At 40.2% G+C, this 21,935-nt stretch overlaps 2 protein-coding genes across 6 annotated transcripts in view; one reads left to right on the top strand and one right to left on the bottom strand.

Moving 5' to 3' along the window:
• Positions 1 to 3,964, top strand: part of LOC122564894 (torsin-1A-like) — a 40,562-nt gene extending 36,598 nt beyond the window's left edge. Inside the window, exon 5 of the mRNA XM_043720308.2 lies at positions 3,465 to 3,964. Coding sequence (XP_043576243.1) covers positions 3,465 to 3,709 — 245 coding nt within the window. The 3' untranslated portion in view covers positions 3,710 to 3,964. The remainder of the gene's footprint in view (positions 1 to 3,464) is intronic.
• A 3,880-nt stretch (positions 3,965 to 7,844) lies between these two features.
• ttc16 (tetratricopeptide repeat domain 16) overlaps positions 7,845 to 21,935 on the bottom strand; it is a 38,160-nt gene continuing 24,069 nt past the window's right edge. For 4 of the 5 annotated variants that reach the window (XM_087998378.1, XM_087998375.1, XM_087998380.1 and 1 more), the window contains exons 11-14: positions 16,993 to 17,158; positions 13,066 to 13,208; positions 9,219 to 9,351; positions 7,845 to 8,345 (exon numbers count right to left, since the gene is read on the bottom strand). In XM_087998378.1, coding sequence (XP_087854504.1) covers positions 8,181 to 8,345; positions 9,219 to 9,351; positions 13,066 to 13,208; positions 16,993 to 17,158 — 607 coding nt within the window. In that variant the 3' untranslated portion in view covers positions 7,845 to 8,180. The remainder of the gene's footprint in view (positions 8,346 to 9,218; positions 9,352 to 13,065; positions 13,209 to 16,992; positions 17,159 to 21,935) is intronic. The other variant, XM_087998379.1, reaches the window with a different exon arrangement.

Genomic DNA, 21,935 nt, shown 5'->3' with positions numbered 1-21,935 from the left:
GATGTCAAAGACTGGGCAAGGTGTAGAAGAGATTCACTGGTAGATGAAGGAAAGCTGAGGTACTGCACGTTAGAGCAGGGAAGCTTAAGAGAAGTTTAGATGGAGGGGTGCTCAAAATCATGAGCAGTTTTGAGAGTGTAAAAAGGAGAAAATGCTTCCAGTGGTGGGAAGGTCAGTAACTCAAGAACTGATTTAAGTCATCTGCAAAAGGAGCAGCGATGACTTGACAATTTTTCTGTAGCCGTTTGTGGGAATTGGGAATACTTTACAAGCCAGCACAAAAAAAAACGCATTCCAAAATTCAATTAGAAGGGAAAGAAAGTTTCAGGCTCTGAGGGTAGGCAGTAATATGGTCTAGGAGTAATCCCTAGAGCCAGGCTAACACCCTGGGCAATGCATTCCTACTCTACTCTGGTCAATGGTGAAACCTGAATTTGATTAATAAATCTGGAATTAAAAGCTGGTCTCATGGTGACCAGGAAATCACTGTTAGTTGTAAAGAAAGCAAAAATCCCGGTTTACTAAGTCCTATAGGGAAGGAAACTGCTGTACTTAGCTGATTATGTGATCACTGTTTCACATGACTCCAGATTGAGCAGCAATGTGGCAGACTGTAATGACAAAGCAAATCTCTCAGGACTTTGCCTGTGATGCCCACATCCCATGAAAGAATAAAACAAAAGGAGTAGAGTAGTGAGACTACTGAGCGAGCTTTATCAGGGAGCTGACAGTGGCCTCTTCCTGTACTGTGCTATTCCAGGCACTGCCAACACCTCATTGCCTTACTTGACATGCTCCTCATGGGAGTTACTGTTATCGCTGACCAACACGCTGTGACATTCATTTCAAGCCCCAAAAGTCTTACTCCTGGAAGCTTCTGGTTTGTTAGGTACAAACACATGGATTAGGAGCAGAGGAGACCATTCTGCCCTTCAGGCTGCTGTGTTATTCAATAAGATTATGGCAGATCTGATTATTTCAAATTCTACATTGCCCTTTAACCTTTCGCTCCTTCAGCATCACTGCCTTAAAGATATTCCATGATCTCACCTCCACCACCTTCTGAGGTAAAGTTCCGGGGTCTCATGACCCTCTGAGAGAAAAGAAATTCTCCCCATGTCTGTCTTGAAAGGGTATGCCCAATTTTAAAACAAACGTCCCTAGTTCTGGACTCATCATGTGTCAAGTCTGTTCAGCATCTTTTATACTTCACTGAAGTCACCCTTCACTCTTCTATACCTCAGTGACCCACTCTATCCAACCTTTCCTCATATGACAACACACTCATTCCAAGTATTAGTCCAGTGCAGAAAAACTCAGCAGGTCTGGCAGCATCTCTGAAGAGAAAAACTGAACTAACTTTTCAAGTCCATTATGAGTTCTGCAGAATATTTTGGATTCAGCATTAACTGAGCTTCTCTCTCTAGAGATGCTGCCATAGAGTCAGAGTCATACAGCACGGAAGCAGACCCTTCGGCCCAACACGTCCATGTCGACCGAATTTCCCAAACTAAAGTTTGCCTGCATTTGGTCCATATTCCCTCCAAACCTTTCCTATTCCTGGACCTATCCAAATGTCTTTTAAATGTTGTAATTGTACCTGCATCTACCATTTCTTCTGGCAGTTCATTTCTCACATAAACCACTCTTTGCATGAAAAGACCTGCTGAGTTTCTCCAGCATGTTCTCTATTTCAGATCACTGGCATCTGCAGTATTTTGCCTTTATTTCAGTGATCAATCTATAACCCTCCTCTGAACCGCCTCCAACGAATTTACGTCTTTCCTTAAATAAGGAGATCAAAGAAGCACACTGATTTCAAGATGTGGTCTCACCAATGCTCCGGAAACTGTAGCATAACACTCTATATGTTCAGCTTTTCTTGTATTAAAGGACAGCATTCTATTAGTTCTCTGAATTGCTTGCTGTATCTGCAAAACAAGGTTTTGTGACTCATGCACGAGTACACGCTATGAACCTGGGAATGCAACAGTTATTACCCATTTTGCTAATATTCAGCTTTTTTATTCTATCTGCCAAAGTAAGCAACTTTAGATTTTACTACGCCATACTCCATCTGCCAGATTTTTGCCCACTCACCATCTATATTTGTCAGCATCCTCCTTATGTCCTTTTCACACATACTTGCTTACCTATCTCTGTGCTGCCTGCGAGGTTAGCCACTAATGCCTTCACTGCCCTCATCTCAGCTGTTGATATGAATTGTAAAATGTTGAGGTCTCAGCACAGACCACTGTGGGAACCTGCTCATCACATCTTGCCAATCAGAATCATTTGTGTGTACCCGATTTACTGCCAACCGACCAGTCTTCTATTGTATGTTACCCGCCATACCATGCACTTCTACTTTGCACAATAACCTTTTATATGGCAACTTAACAAATTCCTTCTAGAAATCCATGTGCATCAGTCAGGTCCACTTATCCACAGTGCATGGTATTCCGTCAAATAGTTAACTGGTTAAACATAATTTTCTTTCCACTAAACCATGTTGACACTTTCCGGACCTGAATGGCACGGTGGCTCAGTGGTTAGCACTGCTGCCTCACAGTACCAGGGTCCCAGGTTCAATTTCAGCCTCTGCCGACTGTCTGTATGGAGTTTGCACATTCTCCCCGTGTCTGCGTGGGTTTCCTCTGGGTGCTCTGGTTTCCTCCCATAGATGTGCAGGTTAGGTGAATTGGCCATGCTAAATTGCCCATAGTGTTCAGGGGTATATAGGTTACATGCATGAGTCACTGGTACATGTAAGGGAATGGGTCTGGGTGGGTTAATCTTCAGGGGGTTGGTGCAGACTTGTTGGGCCGAAGGGCCTGTTTCCACACTGTAGGGATTCAAATTCTAAATCTTCCTCAGTGATCGTTTCCAACAGCTTCCAATGATAGTTGTCAAGCTAATTGGCTGTAGCTTCCTCTTTTCTGCATCCCTTCTTTCTTGAATAGAGGTGCTATATCTGCTACTTTCTAGAATCTCGTGAACTGTGGAAAATTAACACCAAGGCATCTACTACCTCATTAGCTTCATCTTTTAACACCCTAGGATAAAGTCCACCCGGACTTGGACTTGTAAACTCTCAGCTCGAATATTTACTGAGTACCACTTCCCTGGTGATTATATTTTCATCAAGTTGCTCTTCTTTCACCACCGACTTACAACTATTACTGGGATGATTTCTTTTGTATCCTCTACAATGAAGACAGAAGTAAAATGTTTGTTAATTTCATCTGGCATTTCTTTACCTGCTAATAACTCCCTATGCTCACTCTCTAGAGGATCAACACTCCTTTTATTTACTTTTTTTTTCCTTTTTGGACACCTCTACTTGTGTACGAAGGCTGCTCTGTGTTCGTTTCGGGGAGAGATCTTAAATTGGCCTAATGAGTTTTTGTTAAGTGGTTATGTTTGCCCCCATTGTAATGTGTGTTCCTGTGCTTTATTTGTAGGTGGGTTCTGGAATTCCACGATCATAAATGAACAACTTGTCGATTATTTTGTACCATTTCTACCTCTGAAACTCAAGCATGTCAAGGAATGTGTGAGAAGTGAGATGGTCTCCAGAGACATAAAACCTTCAGATGAAATAGTTGCAGAAGTCGCCAAGTCCATGAACTTTATCCCAGAGAGTGAGAAATTGTTTTCTCAAACAGGCTGCAAGACTGTCTCTGCCAAATTGGACTTTTTCTTGTAACTCCAAGGGGATCTTGTTCAAATGTGTGTGAGAAAGTAGAATTGTATATCAGGGATTACCAATGTCTCCTGGGAGAGAATTGTGAAGATCTTACTATTGTTGCTAACTTATTTAATGTGATGATATACAATTAGCCTTCAGACTGATGTCCTGTTTTAGGGATAAACTATTAGGCCAGAAGAAGATGAAAAATCTTTTACTGGACTTTTTTTCTTTTTTAAGACAAAGTGTTTAACCTATCCAAAAGTTTAATTGTTTCGGTAAAGAATTGAGAATCAGAATATTCCTCATCCAAGAGTGAATGCAGGATGCAAATCGACCAGTTGTCAAGTTCTGCAGAGGGGCAGATTTCCAATGCCAATGCACAGGAGTGGTGAGAAGACAGTTGTTTGAGTTGGCATGCTAAACACCTGAACCTTGCTGCCAGTCAGTGCTGACTGTGTAAAGACTTATAGGCTGTAAAGATACCTTTTTTAAAAATACAGCGAACTCTTATATTGCACAGGTCTGAGCACTCTGCACTATTTGTAAATTTAATAATCAGGCTAATTTCTTTATTATAACCCTTGATTTTTGCACATGAATTCTGAAAATGGATCCTGAATGGGGGAGACTTCTATGTTCTAAAACTATTAAATAGAGAAAAGTGAATTCTTGGCTGTGGTTACAGACTATGTTTGCTCAGAGCTGGCTAATAGTTTGGAAAATATCACATGGGTTACGCAAAGATGGGCTCCTTTAAGGTGGTATATGTGCATGACCAGTTTTTTTTTTCGTTTTAACAAACCAAGGGCCCCTGCATTTAAGCAAATGTGCACTGCAAAAAAAAGGACATTATTATAGGAGAGAAAGGTTTGTAATCACCAGGTGAATCCTAACCATTGTCTGAATAATTGTGATAGGGTTATTATTTGAAAATCATCCCAACTGTAACATTTTTTCTTCAAATAATACTGCCCTCATATAGTCAATTATTGCCTGTGACCAGTATTGGGTGTGGGGACTAGAATTGATCAAGATACAATGCATTGTACTCTCCACTTCAAACAGGATGGAATCACGAAATAAATAGCTGCAATTTCCACCTTCCATTGAGCAAAACCTCTCTAGGATTTGTATGCAGGGCAGGAGTTAGGAAAGTGGTTGAAGAGCTAGGTTTTGAGGCTATTTGAAGGTAGAAGAGATGGAGCACAATGCACCCATTTTGGGTAATTCAGGATTAAGTTTGTTAGTGGTTTATTTTCCCTGTCATTTGACCTGCTAACATGGAGATTGTGACAACACAAAAACAAAATACTGTAGGCACTGGAAATTGGAAATGTAAACAGAAAATCCTGGCTTTGTTCAGCAGGTTTGGCAGCATCAGCGGAGAGAAACTGAGTTAACATTTCAAGTTGATGATTTTAACTCCTTTTCTCTTCAGAGATGCTACCTGACCTGCTGAGAACTTACAGCATTTTCCTTTGGGAAATTACAGTTGCCAATTTGTACCTGCCCACTCAGTGGCTGGAAATTCCTGAAGTACTTGGATGTTAATCAATCGTAACACAAATATCTTGAGGATTTTTCCACCAAAAAAACCCCCTAGATATTTCTTCTTGGTCAAGTTTCTGATTTTACACTCCCAGACATTTACAAAGCTAAGCTTGTCACACAGTATTGGACCTCTGCAGACTAGATTAAATGATGCAACCTATTTCAAAATCAGCAGAGACCCGCAAAATGTCTTTTAATGTGAAATGAGTTCCTTAAAATTTTAACTGTATTTCTTTAATCCCTGTCCTAAATTTCATTCTATCCTAACCCATTCCATTCCTTATACTGTAATATTTTGCTTTGGAAGCCCTTCAGAATTTCATGGCTTGTGCTGCAGTGATAATCTTCATCTATTGCTCTTTTGGTTTCTTATTCAAATGAATCTGTTGTTGTCTCACTCGACAGAGCAGTCAGTAAAGAACTACCTTTTCTTTTAATAATCAAGTCAGGTTGAATGTTCGTTAAATTGTGAAGGGAACTGATGGTCTTTTGTGTTTTGACTTGAGGAAGCAGGTTATTTATTAAACACACAGTAAACGTTTCAAAGCTGGAGCTCACAATTGGCATTTCAAAACCTTCCAACTCTCAAATTTAAATTTGTCTTTACAGTAAATTGTTCTGTTTTAAATAGCACTGAAATATATTGTATTGTCTGCTTACTGATTTCCAAAAAACTCTTCCAGATAGTTTAATGTTTAAAACTGTATTTCAAAGGAGAAACCAGCAAACTTCATTACTTAACAGTATTTCCTGCAATTTTTAAATATTAAATAAACTATTTGCAAATTGTGAACATGCTGAATGTCTAAGTGATAATATCTGTTTTTTATTACAAAAGATTATGGAATACATTTGTATAGTTCCTCACCTCTTCTTGTTCTTGCAACAAGAATCTGGATTGGCACCTTTGGAATCACCAGTTCATAGATATGAGGGGGATGAAATATGATAATAGCATAAATTGACTTGCTTCTAAGTGTTGGTGTAGTTAGAAATGCTCTACAGCTTTGACAATATTCTGGATTGGAGAGAGAAGAAGGACTGAGAATAAGTATAAACTAAAAGAAAGAAAAATGAGCTGGTGGTTTATGGGAGTTGGAATTTTATTTTACCTAGAGGAATATGGTGAAATCTATTGAGCCTAGAACCAAACAAGATTATTTCTCTAAACTTACTTGCCCAATGTCAAGTAGCTCAAGCAATAATACCGAGGTCATAACCTTTGAGGTTCGGCTTGGTTTTGATGACTAGCTCCTTGTGATAATGGTGGAGCCTCTTTCCTTGGCTGGCTCATGTTGGTAAATCATTAACCTATATTGACTGATGACTGGATCCTCCCCCTCCCACAATGAATGCAATAAACAGTCTTTTGAGTGATTGCACAGTGCAGTGTCAGTCCCTTTCACTATACAGTCCACTACTTACCACAACCTTTCTCTTTTGCACATTCCCCCACTCAAATGGTTTCCTCTACCATAATGCCATGGTTAGTTAGCTGATCCACCCTGTAGCCATCACTCTCATCCAACCATCTTGAAAGAAGCTCAAAGCTGTTGGGCAATTGCAAAGACTGAGGTTCTTGCACTTCTGTCCCTCAGGTCCTTCTACTAGCCTAAGCTGCTGCCACACTTCCTTGTTTCTTACCAATAATCGAATCAGAGGAATATATTATCCTAAAGTGTCTCTGTATCCTGGAACAAAATGTCCTCACAACTTTACCCTTTCCTGATGTATTGCAGTGTTTGTAGCGCTGCCACCTGTTCGATCACATTAAGTCAAAGCTTCTCAAGCCACAAACACTTAGACAGCCATGACACATTTATCCTACATCATTATTCAATTATTTATTTTCCTTTTTGACTTATTTTATCAACTTTATCACCGTTCCTATACTCTGGAGTCAGTCTCTTGCTGTGTAGTTCCTTTATTCACCCAATTCCCAGCCCTCGGTTCAAAGTTGCATTCAGTGCTAAGTTGCATTGAGATGTCTCGGTTTATAGGTTTTGAGTTAACTCGGTCCGTGGTGCAGAAATAAATCAGTTTCAGCTGGTTTCCTTTGAAAACCAATTTCAGTTCCTCTCAAGTAAATCCTGCTTAAAACCTTAATTTGAATTTGAATTTAAATGATAGATTACAGTTAAATGTTGACTGTGAAATTCAAACAAGACCTTTTCAGAAACAACTAAGATTTCCCTTATTCCCCCAACTTCTAGCTTTCTGCTCAAAGTCACACTCCCTTAGCAAATCCCCACATCAATGGCGACTTTTGGGGGAAAAATGATTTCATCTCTCAAAGTATGAAGATGGTTTTGTTTGGATATATGCCAACAGTACATTCACAGCACAGATCATACAATGTATGTTAGAAGCCTAACAGAGCTTTCATCCCTCTTCAATTAGCAGAGAAAGATTTGTCATGAACAACATCCTACATTATGTTTGTGCATTTTGTTACTTTGGGTTTTGTATTTTGTTTCGATAAAATGGGCAGTGGGTTGGAAAGATTTCTTTAGACCTTTAAATTATAAATAAGACAGTTTTGAAAGTCAAATAATTTGTGCTTTTAATAATAGCAAAAAAAAAAGTGGGGATACACATCTCACATTCCACATCAGTCTGGCAGTGGAGAAGCATTTAAACTGCTCTCGTTTCCATGCAGTTATATGTGCGGATAAGTTGCTTTTTGACTGCGTTTACAAATGCTGGTAGATACAAATCATTCAATTCTACTGGTGCTTTTTTTTTGTTATAAAAATCAAATATAAAGCATTTCATGCCAATTCTAATTCTGTGCACAATGTATAGTGCTGTACAATCATGTCTGATATTTAAATATCTATTTAACTGTAGTGTATTTGCAAACATTAGTGTTGTAATTTTATTAAATGAATTAATTGAATTGACTGAAGAAGCATTGAAGGGTTACTTGAATTGCTCAGTTGGTGTCTGTAGAGCTCTTCCACTTGCACAGCTTGTTGGGTGATGCAGCTTCTGAACTTTGGTTGGGGTTAGCTAGCGGTTTTAAAATCATACTAATGTTTGGTCTGTCAATCAGCAGGGGTTTCCTATAATGAAGAGAGTCTCTGATCTCTTGAGTGAGCTGCATCAACAGAGAAAAAATGTATCATCTGTTAGGCATAGTTATAGACCACAGGTTATGCATGTTAAACAAGCTGTACTACTTGGCACCATTCTCAACCCACTTCCCATTCACTGAAAAGGAGAGGTAAAGTAGCCCCTTTTTCCAGGGATCAGCTAACACCGAATGGCCTATTATGCCAGTGGGATGTCATTGTATCCAATATTGGTTTCAGTGGACGTGCTCTTGGAAACTCACTTGGGTGGGAAGGGAAGAGTGGGGAGCAAGCCCAGTGTGAAGCAGGCCCTATCCAAATTTTGTGTCAGTTAGCACTGATGGAGGGGTCGATGTAGCCAAAAGCTCATTCTGTTCTGACATCCCTACACATTGCAGAGGGCATTCACATTCTCCCTTCTATCCACACTGTAATCCTACATCTCTTGAACCATTCTGAGAGTCCGTTAGCTCAGTTGGCTGGCTAGCTAGTTGATTTGTAATGCAGTGACACCAATAGTGTCGGTTCATTTCCCACACCAGCTAAGGTTATTATCAAACTCTCCCCTCGCCTGAGGTGTGGTGATCATCAGATTAAACTCGCCACCAGTTGTCTCTCTGTCTCTGATGACAGAGCAGCCCTATGGTTTTCTGCGACAATGGCAACTTTACCTTTATTGCAGGATACCTCTTAACTATCCTCTCCAAAGACTTCACGCTGCTTCTAAAGAGCAGTGCTCAGACTTGGCCACAATATGACAGCTGTTGTACACTTAAATTGTTTCTTCTCCAAAGGCCAAGGAAGGGAGTCCAAACTATCAAATGGGTGGGGTTTATGACAATTTTTAGCTATCACTTAATGAAGCCTTCTCAGAGACTGACCGTTCAAATTGCACTCACCATTTTCTTTCTCTCAACAATTTCTTTATACAGATCTGCTTCTTTTATACAAGGCACAAAATTACTTTCTGCCTTCTGTACATCTTTCTCTCTGTCTACATTCTCACAGGCTTGATTTGTTGTGAGGGTCCTTCTGCAATATTAACAAAGCAGCAAAACTCAAATTAATTTACTTGCACATCCCTGAGTTAAGAAAAGAGTTCAACATGATTTTAACAATACCCTGTCCGAACTTGCTTCATTCCAATCTTTTGCTGGTTAGACCGTAAGACTAAAAGGAAAGGAATAGGCCATTTGACCCCTTGAGTCTTCTCCACCATTCAGTAGGATCTTGGCTGACCCAACATTCCTCACAGCCACTTTCCTGCCCTTTCCTCATAACCCTTGATTCCTCTATTATCAAGAATCTATCAATCTCAGCTTTAAATATACACAGTACTTTGCCCCCACAGGCAGAGTTCCAAAGAGATTCAATCTGTGAGAAAATAAATTCCTCCTTATCTCCGTTGTTACTGTGTATGGGCATCAGGAATTCATGAATTATGGGAAAAGCAGGTTTTTAAAAAAAAAGTTTTTAATTTCTTTTGAATCTGAATGAGAAAGGCAACAAGGAAACAGTGCTTAAGGTATACTTTTTAATGATTGTGTGAAGACTAATGTGTATTAAAACTTAAAAACGATTTCAAATTGCATTTTAGGACACAATTAAGGAGATAAGAATGAGGTAATTAATTTGTTTATGCTGGTGATATTGAGAGATAAACACTGACTGGGATACCTCAAGGTGCCATATATTTATCTCTGGTTCGAGCAAAGGTAAACCTGCTTTAGTTTGTGCTTTGTTTTGTTGTAAACCTAGTTGACTAGTGTAGTGGGAGACTGTTTGACAGACCTTCCTACTCTAGAGAGGATACTGAGAGAGTTGAAGAATGCCAGATCAACTCAGCCCTGTTTCCCAATGGGGAGGGGAGTGTTAGAGATGGACCAATCACATGACCCACGCAAGGCCGATATGGCAAATTCAAAATTGTGTCTAAATCCAAACACCAACGAGTCACAACAGAGCATCACCGTTAAAGTTTAGGAAGATTGCAATGTTTCATATTGATCAGGCACTGAACATTTTGATGTTATGTGTTTGGGAGTCTTTGGGGCTCCTTACAATTGTCAGGTTCTCTTTGTCTGAGGTGAGTGGAGGCAGATAGTAAAGCTGATGTTCCGGGCAAAGGACCCTGTTAGTAAAGTTGGGAGCAGGCAATGTTTCTGGGCCAGCCAGGCAGTACTGGGTCGAGTCTCCATGGATCTGATGTTTAGCTATAAAAGCATCTGGGGTTGGACAGAGACACTGAGCAGCTGAAAACCAGATTGCCTAGTATCAAACTGGACAAAATGTCACCTTACACTACACTGAAGGCAGAACATGTCAGCCTGTTTCATCTTTGTTTCAAACTGGTAAGGAGCCAGTATGATATCATGATCTGGTCAGAGCAAATACCTTAATTCCAAATGCCCACAGTGAAATAGAGGAAGATTTCTATGCCAAACATGATCAGAATCTCTGTGGGGTTCTGAAGGGAAACAGCCTTAATTCTTAAAGTCATAGAGATGTACAGTACTGAAACAGACTCTTCAGTCCAACTCATCCATGCTGACCAGATATCCTTAATTTATCTAGACCCATTTGCCAGCACTTGGCTCATATGCCTTCCTATTCATATACCCATCCTAATGCTGTGTGGATTAGATTACTTACAGTGTGGAAACAGGCCCTTCGGCCCAACAAGTCCACACTGACCCGGCGAAGTGCAACCCATCCACATCCATTCCCCTACATTTACCCCTTCGCCTAACACTACGGGCAATTTAGCTTGGCCAATTCACCTAACCTGCACGTTTTTGGACTGTGGGAGGAAACTGGTGCACCTGGAGGAAACCCACACAGACACGGGGAAAATGTGCAAACTCCACACAGTCAGTGGCCTGAGGCAGGAATTGAACCCGGGTCTCTGGCGCTGTGAGGCAGCAGTGCTAACCACTGTGCCACCGTCCCGTCTTTTAACTGTTGTTATTGTACCAGCCTCCACCACTTCCTCTGGCAGTTCATTCCATACACGTACCACCCACTGCATGAAAAAGGTGTCCCTTAGGTCCCTTTTAAATCTTTCTCCTCTCACCCTAAACCTATGCCCTCTAGTTCTGGACTTCCCCACCCCAGGGAAAAGACTTTGTCTATTTACCCTATCCATGCTGCTCATGATTTTATAAACCTCTACAATGACACCCCTCAGCCTCTGACTCTCCAGGGAAAACAGCCCCAGTCTATTCAGCCTCTGCCTATGGCTCAAATCCTCCAACCCTGGCAACATCCTTGTAAATCTTTTCTGAACCCATTCAAGTTTCATAACATCTTTCTAATAGGAAGTAGACCAGAAGTGCACGCAATATTTCAACAGTGGCCTAACCAATGTCCTGTACAGCTGCAACACAATGTCCCAACTCCTGTACTCAATACTCTGACCAATAAAGGAAAGCATACCAAATGCCTTCTTCACTATCCTATGTACCTGCGACTCTACTTTCAAGGAGCTATGAGCCTCTCAACTTCACAGGTGGAAGGCATTCCAATCTCTGGAATAGGACGTGTCAATTCAAACAGCATTCCCCTCCTTTCCAAATATGCCGGACATGGACTCATCATTATCACTATCCTGTTCTGCCAGAAGAACAAAAACTAATCAGCATGGTCCACCTGATTAATCACATCATCCTGGAAGTAGGAAGATGTCCACATCACCAGAGTAATGATGCTTGCTGGATCCACCAGCAACTTATTCATGTAGTCACGTCCATCAAACTGGCTCAGAAACATGGATACAACAGAAGAATGACCACAAGCAGCAATGTCAAAGCTCTGAGGGATCCAGTCAAAATAGACAGATTCCAAATTTCAAACTTTCAAAAGGGAGTGTCTACAGCACTTGGGATGTCCTTAAGTTCAATGTCTTTAATGTCTAAAAGGAGGCACTTAGACTTTCTGTCAGGAAACACCAGAGCTTGATTGATGAAAATGCAGGATATCAATGAACTGATTGTTGGCAAGTGCAAGGCTTTCTGTCCCTGGTGAAATCCAATTGATTCAACTGGAACTGATTACATTGGATGTTGTTCCCATCACATGGCCTAACTGAAGAAAATACACAATGATAGTCAGGTGTTATCTGGAATAACTTTAATTGAGAGACCCACACCTGGCGTTGAAAAATATAAGGGAGAAGTCAAGGTAAACCAGGAAGTGACAAAGTGACACCGCACCTGTATTTCAAAAGCCTAAAGATTGTCAGCTTATTGACTGATTGAGACAGGTGAGGAGTTTCAGAGCTTTGGGAAAGTTTGCTTCTACTTTGATTTAGTCAGCATTTAGACTAATATCTGGATTCCATTATGAGACCTGATAATGGAAACTTTAAAACAGAAAGGAGCTAGGTCTTGAATATTGTTCCATTATTGGACTGTCCTTTGGAAGAAAGATTGTTGATATGCCTTGGAAGCAAATGGTCTTTGTAGTTTGTTTGGATGTCTGCCTCATGTTATGCTAATCCAAAACCGACCCAGGTAGATGTTTCCATTAACTCCCACCAATCTATTCCAGATCACATTGTCAGTCTACTTTTTGTTCCCCTTTTTTTGACTGTGCTCATTCTCATTCCAAATCATGGATCAAGGCTTAAGTAGGAAGTAGAGATTCTATCACAATGATGGTACAGGGAAGAGTCTCACAAAACAATGTATCTTGAATTTTGGAATAACTTCAAGCTACCTGTAACAACGATGAAACCTGGTATTTTACCTTTCCTGAATCTTTTTCCTGACAGGAGATGCACAGGAATAGAGGCTAGCATTTAACGTTGCTCTTGCAGATGCTACAATCTTACTGGCCAAAATCTCATCTCTGGATTTTCCAGGGAAGAGATGAGTTAAAAGTGGAATAACCTAAACAGAAGAGTAAAAAGGAATTAATCCAATTGCCACCATGCATTAGTAATGATAGATCCAAACAAATGGAAAGCTTTAACCAAGACTTAAACTTTACATTATCTGTCTTACTGCAGTCAAAGTAATTTCCGAATGTGAATGTAGGAGCCATACAAACACGAAGCTCAAGAAAGAATTTACTAAAATTATTTTAAATACCTTGAATTTGAATTGCAATCTATCTATTCTAGTACATTAACAAATATCTTACTGTTTTAAGATGATTAGCTGGGCAACTAGCTGAAATCTATGTTATTTCTGTGAGAGAGTGGAGTGAATCCACGATCCAGTCTGGTATACAGGTGCTGCATCAAAGGGATAGGATCGCAAGGGTTGGGGAGGAGCCTGCTGTACTTGCTTCACCATTTATGTTGGACATGGCAACTCCATCAGTTTTTAATGATATTTTCTCTCCTTCCAGAGCACATTTCCCATGTACAAAAGTCAATTCTTTCAGTCCTTTGCATGAATTATTAATTTTTAACCTCTGACCTCTGTTTGTGAAGATTGCTTAACATGTGCTGGAAGATACAAAAGGTGAGAGAAATAATGACTATTGGCCTGTAGGCCATCAATCATTCATCAGCATCTGAGTACACCAGACAGTCTGGCACTCTTTCAGATTTAGCATGCCGAAAAATGTATGAATCACTTCACCACTTTCTAGGAGACAACCTTGATACCTGCAAAATCCAAACTGATTAATTAATGTAACAGGGCAAGTGTTTAACTTTGGTTCAACTCCAATTATTTGTAGACAATAATTACCTTCTCCTGTATCATTCGGAAAAATAAAAATATAACACAGTAAACCAACAAAAGACTCCTTCTCATCAGTATGAGGAAAGACACTGACCTAGTGGGGTTATTGCTGGACTATTAATCCAGAGACCCAGGTCACATTCTGAGGACTTAGGTTCAAATCCTGCCATGGCAGATGGTGCAATTTTAAATCAACAAAAACCTGAAATTAAAAGTCTATCGATGATCACGAATCCATTGTTGATTGATAGAAAAGCCTATCTGGTTCACTAATGTCCTTCAGAGAAGGAAACTGCCATCCTTACCTCATCTGGCCTACATGTGACTCCAGGCCCACAGCAATGTGCTTGACTCTTAATTACACTCTGGGCAATAAATATTGACCGAGCCAGCAACATCCCATGAATGAATTTAAAAAAAAGAGGTACAACAAAGACGTGCGATAAGGGAATCCATGAATTTTGTTTTATTTGTGAGTCTGTTAATCTTCTTCATAATTAGCATGATTCATAATTTTCCATTTACGCTTTGTGGTATTTACTGTTGGTTGGTCATAGTTTTTTTTTATTCTTGGCATGTGAGCATTCCATCACCAATTGTCCATGAACTCAGTGGCTAGCAGAACAGTTAGAGAGTCAGTCACGTGTATCTGGATTCACATGGAGACCACACTTGATAAGCATGGCAGATTTCCTCCTAAAAAGTAATTAAAATGAGGTTTGGAATATAGGCCAGAATTATCAATGAATTGGATTTAAATTCTTTCAGCTGCAGAAATGGGGTTTGAACTTATGTCTCCAAGAAACTAGCTTTGAGTGCTGGGTTACTAGTTCAGCAAGATTACCACTACGCTGCCATCAGAAGGTCAAATGGCTCACTATATTTTTATTTTGCATTTACATTATTGTTAAAAAATGATCAATTATGTACCCTGCAGCCTGATAGCCATACAGCTGAGAGTGTGGGCGTCTCCCCAATAGGGAGGTGCTTGCTTGTGGAACTTGACTTTTTTTTTATTGGTTATTAAGATGAAGGCTTCTGCAGCAAACTAAATGATTAGTTAAATAAATCATCACAGTGGTATACTTCACATTTTTGAAGTAAAACAAAAGAAAGTTTGCAACATGAACAAAGTATTTACCAATCAAATTTGCTCCTTTTGATCAGGACACATTTTTATTTTATAAGTAGTAAAAAGACTGTAATTCACAAAATTGTAGGAATTCTTATTACAACATAAATAAATCTTGAAAACTGCTGCAAGCCCCAGAAAAAAAATCTTTCATTCATTCAGTGTTTTATCATATTTCCAAGGAGTCCCAGAATTCTTCTCAAGAAGCCCAGACAATTTGTAATGCAGGCATAACTAGCAGCCAATTTCCACACAGAGATCTTTATTCTAAAAGCAGTGTTGTTATCTTAAATATCTACTGTAAAGAATATAGACAGGATCTACTGTGGGTGCAGGAAATCTGCTACACAGTAGGTTGCTTTGGTTTAGTGCTTAATTCTGTTAATGTTACTGCTAATGATTCTGTTAAAGGGAGGTTGGAGGTGTGGTGAGTAGCGTCTCTATCTCTGGTCCACAAGCTCCAAATTCAAACCCATCCATAGGACTTGATGGGCAGACAAACTAGAGTCTTAGCTGTCTCTGCACATTCCTTCAAAATGGCTAAGGTGGGAAAAGATTGTTGTCAACCTTCTTGCAGGATGTAATCAGCTCTTTCCAAAGACTTCTGGAGAGAAGTTCAGTGGTTTAATTGAGGTTCATCCCGAGCAGCTCTATGATGCAAGACTCTGTGCTCTGCAGGAGGTTCATGGGGACACACTCAGAGACAAATTTCAAACATGCCTTGGTGACAATCTACTCAGAAAGATCTGCTCAAAACCTGCTAGTGTTCCATTGCAAAGAGTTGTCATCCACTGAATGTTGTAGTCAAATACATTCCAAGGTCCAGGACTACAAGCTGAGGGAGTCACTAAAGATTGTGGACAGCCACCACAGAGTTGCAATGGGGAATAGTCACTGCCTGAGGCCCTTCAGTTTAAATCTACGGAGGGGCTGGATTATGAAAGCTGCAGACTGTGTGCCTTATAAAGAATTTGCCTGGTAAAGCAAGAGTATTGAAATGTATTGAGGCACCTCCGGCTGTATAGAGGACTTCACAGCAATTGTACTTTCTGTAATTCCCAACTTGAAACGTTTCTACAATGAAGCTTTATACCTGACACAAAGTATATGATGTAATTAAATCCATTACTATCATATTGAGTGGAACATGCTATATGGGGATAAGTTGAACTTAATTGCAAATATCGTAATGTTCAAGTTATAAAAGTTAATTCCAAAACATTTTCAAATATTATGAATAAAGTGTATTTTTGAGGAAACAAAATGGAAGGTGTGTTAATATGCAACCAAACAGGTCAATTATCAATCTGGTTAAGGGGAGCTGACAGGTTAGTGGTATTATCACTAGATTATTAATCCAAAGACCCAGATAATGTTCCGAGGACCTGGGTTTGTTTGAATCTTGCCGTGGCAGATGGTGGAATTTAAATTCAATGAGAAGTCAAGAATTAAGAGTCTAATGGTGACCATGAAACTGTTGTTGATTGTCAGGAAAAACCCATCTGACTCACTGATGTCCTTTAGGGCAGGAAACTGCTGTGTGTACCTGGTCTGGCCTACGTGTGACTCCAGACCACAGAAATGTGGTTGACTCTTTACTGCCCTCTGAGCAATTAGGGATGGGAAATAAATGCTGATCTGGTCAATTATGCCCATATCCTTTGAATGAATAGAAAGAAACAAAAATGACTTTCCCATATGTCTATAACAGGAAGTAGTTTCCTGATCACCCAATGCTGTGTAGAAACTGTAAAGCACACACTGAAATATTCCTTACAGTGATTGACTATTCTGATTAACTCCCACAAAGTCACATAACAACATATTAGATCTGACCTGAAATTTTACCTCTTTATTTCTTACATCCAACAGCAATGAGATGATTGCATCTTCCTGGGAACCAGATATTTGCTGCAGAATAGCTCGTGTTTTCGCCCTGTGGAGGTAGTATTGCGACACCTGTGGATTGCTCTCAATGGCATGGGTAAATTGCTGTTCAGCCTGCTGATAGTTCCTGGTTCCAAATGAAACAAAGGAAAATTTAATCTGTTTTCAAATTATTTCTAGTGTGCAAAGAAATGTTCTGCAACATAAGCAAAATGGGGAAATGAAACTTCATTTTTGCCGTCACACAGTAGCACAGCTCTGGGAACATTGCATCAACAGCGGTAACCCCACAATGGCAAGGGACAGGTGTGACACAAAACATGCATTTAATTGAGTTCATTTGATAAAATTTAGAATATGAGGGCAGTATTAGTGATGGTGACCATAATAACAATCACAGGTTGGTATGAAAACCCATCTAATTTCCCAATGCTCTGTTGTGAAGGAAATCTGCCATTTTTACCTGGTCTGGCTTCCATGGAACTCCAGATTCAGAGGAACATGATTGACTTTTAAGTGGCTAGATCAAGGACAATAAAGGATGGGCAATAAATGCTGACATAGCCAACAACACCCAAATCCTGTGAACAAATAAAGTAAACATTCACACCATAGTACCAGAGTGCAGTGAGTGCCAGAGTTAAACAGAGTTAAGTGGTGGAAGGGAAAGAGCTGGTTTGTTCCTTTTCAGTCAGCAATTGATTCTTTATTCTGCTATAAAGCGATTGTGGTTTATTCTATTTCTCAGGCTCAAAATAGTAAAGCCATGATGGTGAGGTTAAATAAACTTACAAATAAATAAATATAAAATTTAATGGAAAAATTAAGTAGTTCCTGAGAGCACATTAAGGATGGCAGAACAGGTGAAGTGTCACAATTGCAATATCTGAGTGTTGATGTGCACCCTAGCTTGGTCCACAGAAGAAACACATCTGCAGCAAGTGTGTGAAGTTTCAGCAGCGACAGCTCAGACTTTAACAGCTTGAAATAACTATAGACACAGCAATGCACTGGGGAGGGGGAGGTTATCTGGATCATTTATATCAGCCAGCAGTCATGCCACTTGGAGTGGAATCACCTGATTTGGTCAGTGTACAAACAAAAGCATTTAAGACTGTGATGAGGCCACTAGGCGGACCCAGAGGGCAGGGGTCATGCAAATGTCCAACAGGTTAGAGATTCTTCAAATTGTCCTGATTTGGAGATGCCGGTGTTGGACTGGGATGGACAAAGTTAAAAATCACACAACACCAGGTTATAGGCCAACAGGTTTAATTGGAAGCACACTAGCTTTTGGAGCGCCGCTCCTTCATCAGGTGATTGTAGAGGACACAATTGTAAGGCACAGAATTTATAGCAAAAATTTAGTGTGATGTAACTGGAATTATACATTGAAAAATACCTTGATTGTCTGTTGAGTCTTTCATCTGTTCGAACACCATGATAGTTTAATTTCTTTCATGTGTAAATCACAAAACCTTTTTTAAAAGTTGCATTCTCAGGTTAACTGTAACAATTGGTGTTAGCTAGATAATACGTTGAAGGTGTTAGCCCCCTGTGCTCTCTGTCTATGCCATAATGTTTAGATTGATTCTAATCTAAAAAGTAAGATTACAGAGTTTTACATGCAGTTTTTGAGTAAAGTACAATGTAACTTTGCAAGTACAAATTCACCCCACAAAATATATGTGTGCATGTGGGTCTTTGTGTCAGCGTGTGTGTGTGTCTGTCTGGGGTGGGGGGTTGTGAGTGTCTGTGAGAGAGAGCGTATATGTGTGTGCATGAGTATAGAGTGGTCTAAGTCTCTGAGAGGATGCATGTGTGAGTGTAGAGTGTGTATATCTGTAAGGGTGTGTGTGAGTGTCTGTGTGCATATCTGTGTATATGTGTGTCCGTGTGTATGTGTGTGTACAGAAGTGCCTGTGTGTGTGTGATTAGATTACTTACAGTGTGGAAACAGGCCCTTCAGCCCAATAAGTCCACACTGACCCTCCGAAGAGCAACCCACCCAGACCCTTTCCCCTACATTACCCCTTCACCTAACACTACAGGCAATTTAACATGGCCAATTTACCTAACCTGCATATTTTTGGACTGTGGGAGGAAACCGGAGTACCCGGACGAAACCCATGCAGACACGGGAGTGTGTGTGTGTGTGTGTGAGATCTCACTTTTTAGATTAGAATCAATCTAAACATTATGGCATAGACAGAGAACACAGGGGGCTAACACCTTCAACGTATTGTCTAGCTAACACCAATTGTTACAGTTAACCTGAGAATGCAACTTTAAAAAAAGGTTTTGTGATTTACACATGAAAGAAGTGAAACTATCATGGTATTCGAACAGATAAAAGACGCAATAGACAATCAAGGTATTTTTCAATGTATAATTTCAGTTACATAACACTGTAAATTTTTGCTATACATTCTGTGCCTTACAGTTGTGTCCTCCACAACCGCCTGGTGAAGGAGCAGCGTTCCAAAAGCTAGTGTGCTTCCAATTAAACCTGGTGTTGTGTGATTTTTAATTTCAAATTGTCCGGATGAGACTTAGGGCTGGAAGGGGATGAGCTAACTGACCGTGGCACTGTGATACAGGAAGCCACTCAAGACTGGGGAGTCGGAAGGAATAAAAGTAATGTACTGACATGGATAGAGAATAGAGACAGGAACAGAGACTAGGAATAAATCAGTCTTTTTTCCAGAGTAGCAACAAGTGACTCAAGGGATCAATGCTTAGACCCCAACTATTCACAATATAAATTAATGATTTAAATAAGGAAACTAAATGTTATATTTCCAAGTTTGCAGATGGCAGAAAGCTGGGTGTGAGGGTGAGCTGTGAAGGCAACAATATTTTGGTGTGATCTGGGACAAGTCAGGAGAGTGGAAAGATGCAATGACAGCTGAAGTAAAATGTGAACAAACATGAGGTTAGCCACTTTGGTAGCAAGGACAGGAAGGGTGACTACTATGTGGTATCTTGGCCTTTCACACCGAGATCTGGTCAGGGACAGCCAGTCCAGGTTGCTGCTGCTGAAAACCTGAGTAGGAGCAGGCAAGAACTGCAACCTGTCGCCATAAGAAGCCTGGAAGAATGGGCCCAGGCTCTGGCAGTGCAGGCAAAGTGCTCATGTGCCTATGTCCAGGCCTGTTGAGCCACTGTCAGGTTTGGCTGCTTTTGGGTACACCCTCCACCGTGGGTAGCTGGCCTAGTGGTACATTTTGAAGCTCTTATAATAGAGTGACAGCATTGCCCTTGGCACAGAGCTGCAGCTGCAGTGTATTTTCAACAGATTTCTGAAGCGGATCTCCTGCTCAGCATCATTCACTTCCTGAGCAAGATTTGTTTCTTTAAAAAAAAAGGTTCTCTTTAAGATCGGAGAACTTTTGGAGTAAAATGGCACAGTTTTTTTTTCTTGAAGTTAACAGAGAGGAGTAAGTGAGAGGGGATAAGAGAGAGAGAGAAGGGAGGTGTATAGTGATGGAGGAAGTAGTGAGAAAGGGGTGAGGGAAAGAGAGAAAAGGAAAGGTATGGGAGTGGGAATGGGGAGAGGCATGGGGGAAAGCAGGCTGTGAGAGGAGGAAACTCCAGGCTGAAAGTTAACATATTCCTAGCCTGGACTGTCTAGGAAGAATGTTGTGAAACTTGAAAGGGTTCAGAAAAGATTTACAAGGATGTTGCCAGGGTTGGAGGATTTGAGCTCTAGGGAGAGGGTGGAGGTGTTATACTTTGAGCATCGGAGGCTAAGGGGTGACCTCATAGAGGTTTATAAAATCATGAGGGTCATGGATAGGAGAAATAAACAAGGTCTTTTCCCTGGGAAGGGGGAGTCCAGAACTAGAGGACATAGGTTTAGAGTGAGAGGGGAAAGATTTAAAAGGGACCTAAGGGGCAACTTTTTCATGCAGAGGGTGGTACGTGTATGGAATGAACTGCCAGAGGAAGTGGTGGAGGCTGGTACAATTACAACACTTAAAATGCATTTGGATGGGTATATGAATAGGAAGGGATTTGGGCCAAGTGCTGGCAAATGGGTCTAGATAAATTAAGGATAGCTGGTCGCATGGACGAGTTGGACCAAATCGTCTGTTTCCACACCATACACCTCTATGGCTATCACTCTATGTGGAGACTGCTTCTTTGGAGGTGTGCAAGATCAGTATAAGATAAACCTCGCTCTTTAGCTTGGCCCTTATTATCACCCCCATTCCTGGTGATCATGAATCAGGGATCATTCTATTTCTCTCACTAGCTCTACGTCTTAACCAAAAGACAAAAACTGGCTTTATAATTAAGTATTGCTGCTTGGCACTTTTTAATAGTAATCTTTTCTAGTTGCTCATTTAAATTTATCACTTTATTGCTTATTGATTTATTTAATGAAGTTCATGTTTATTGTTGTTACTTGTCTATGCCACAAGGTTGACCTTCACTGGTGTTAGGAAATAACATGTTGGCATGGATAAAAGATTAGCTGTGTAACAGGAAGCGCAAAGTAGGTATAAATTGTTTTATTTTTCAGATTGGCAAGATGTGGTGTGGCACAGAGATGGGTGCAGAGATGGAGGGATGTAAGGTATGGTCACCAAATTTGCTGTCAACACAAGGATATGTTGTAAAGTAAGTTTGGAAACAATACAAAGAGGTTGCAAAAAGATAGTGATACGTTGAGTGAGTGAGCAATGATGTGACAAATGGAGTATAATGTGGGAAAATTTGAAAGTGTCCATTTTGGAAGGAAGAATTAAAATAAAACTATCCTATTATTGAAATAGTGAGAGATTCTGAGTGTCCTCATGCATGAATCACAAAAGCTGTCATATGCAGATATAGCAAGTAATTAGGAAAGCTAACAGAATTTTTCATTTATCATGAGGGGTATTAAGTACAAAATTAGG

The sequence above is a fragment of the Chiloscyllium plagiosum genome, unplaced genomic scaffold (genome assembly GCF_037043375.1).
Source record: "Chiloscyllium plagiosum isolate Xiang-an unplaced genomic scaffold, Cpla_swu_hap1 HiC_scaffold_21, whole genome shotgun sequence".
NCBI classification, from domain to species: domain Eukaryota; kingdom Metazoa; phylum Chordata; class Chondrichthyes; order Orectolobiformes; family Hemiscylliidae; genus Chiloscyllium; species Chiloscyllium plagiosum.
This window is presented reverse-complemented; position numbering and strand designations above follow the sequence as displayed.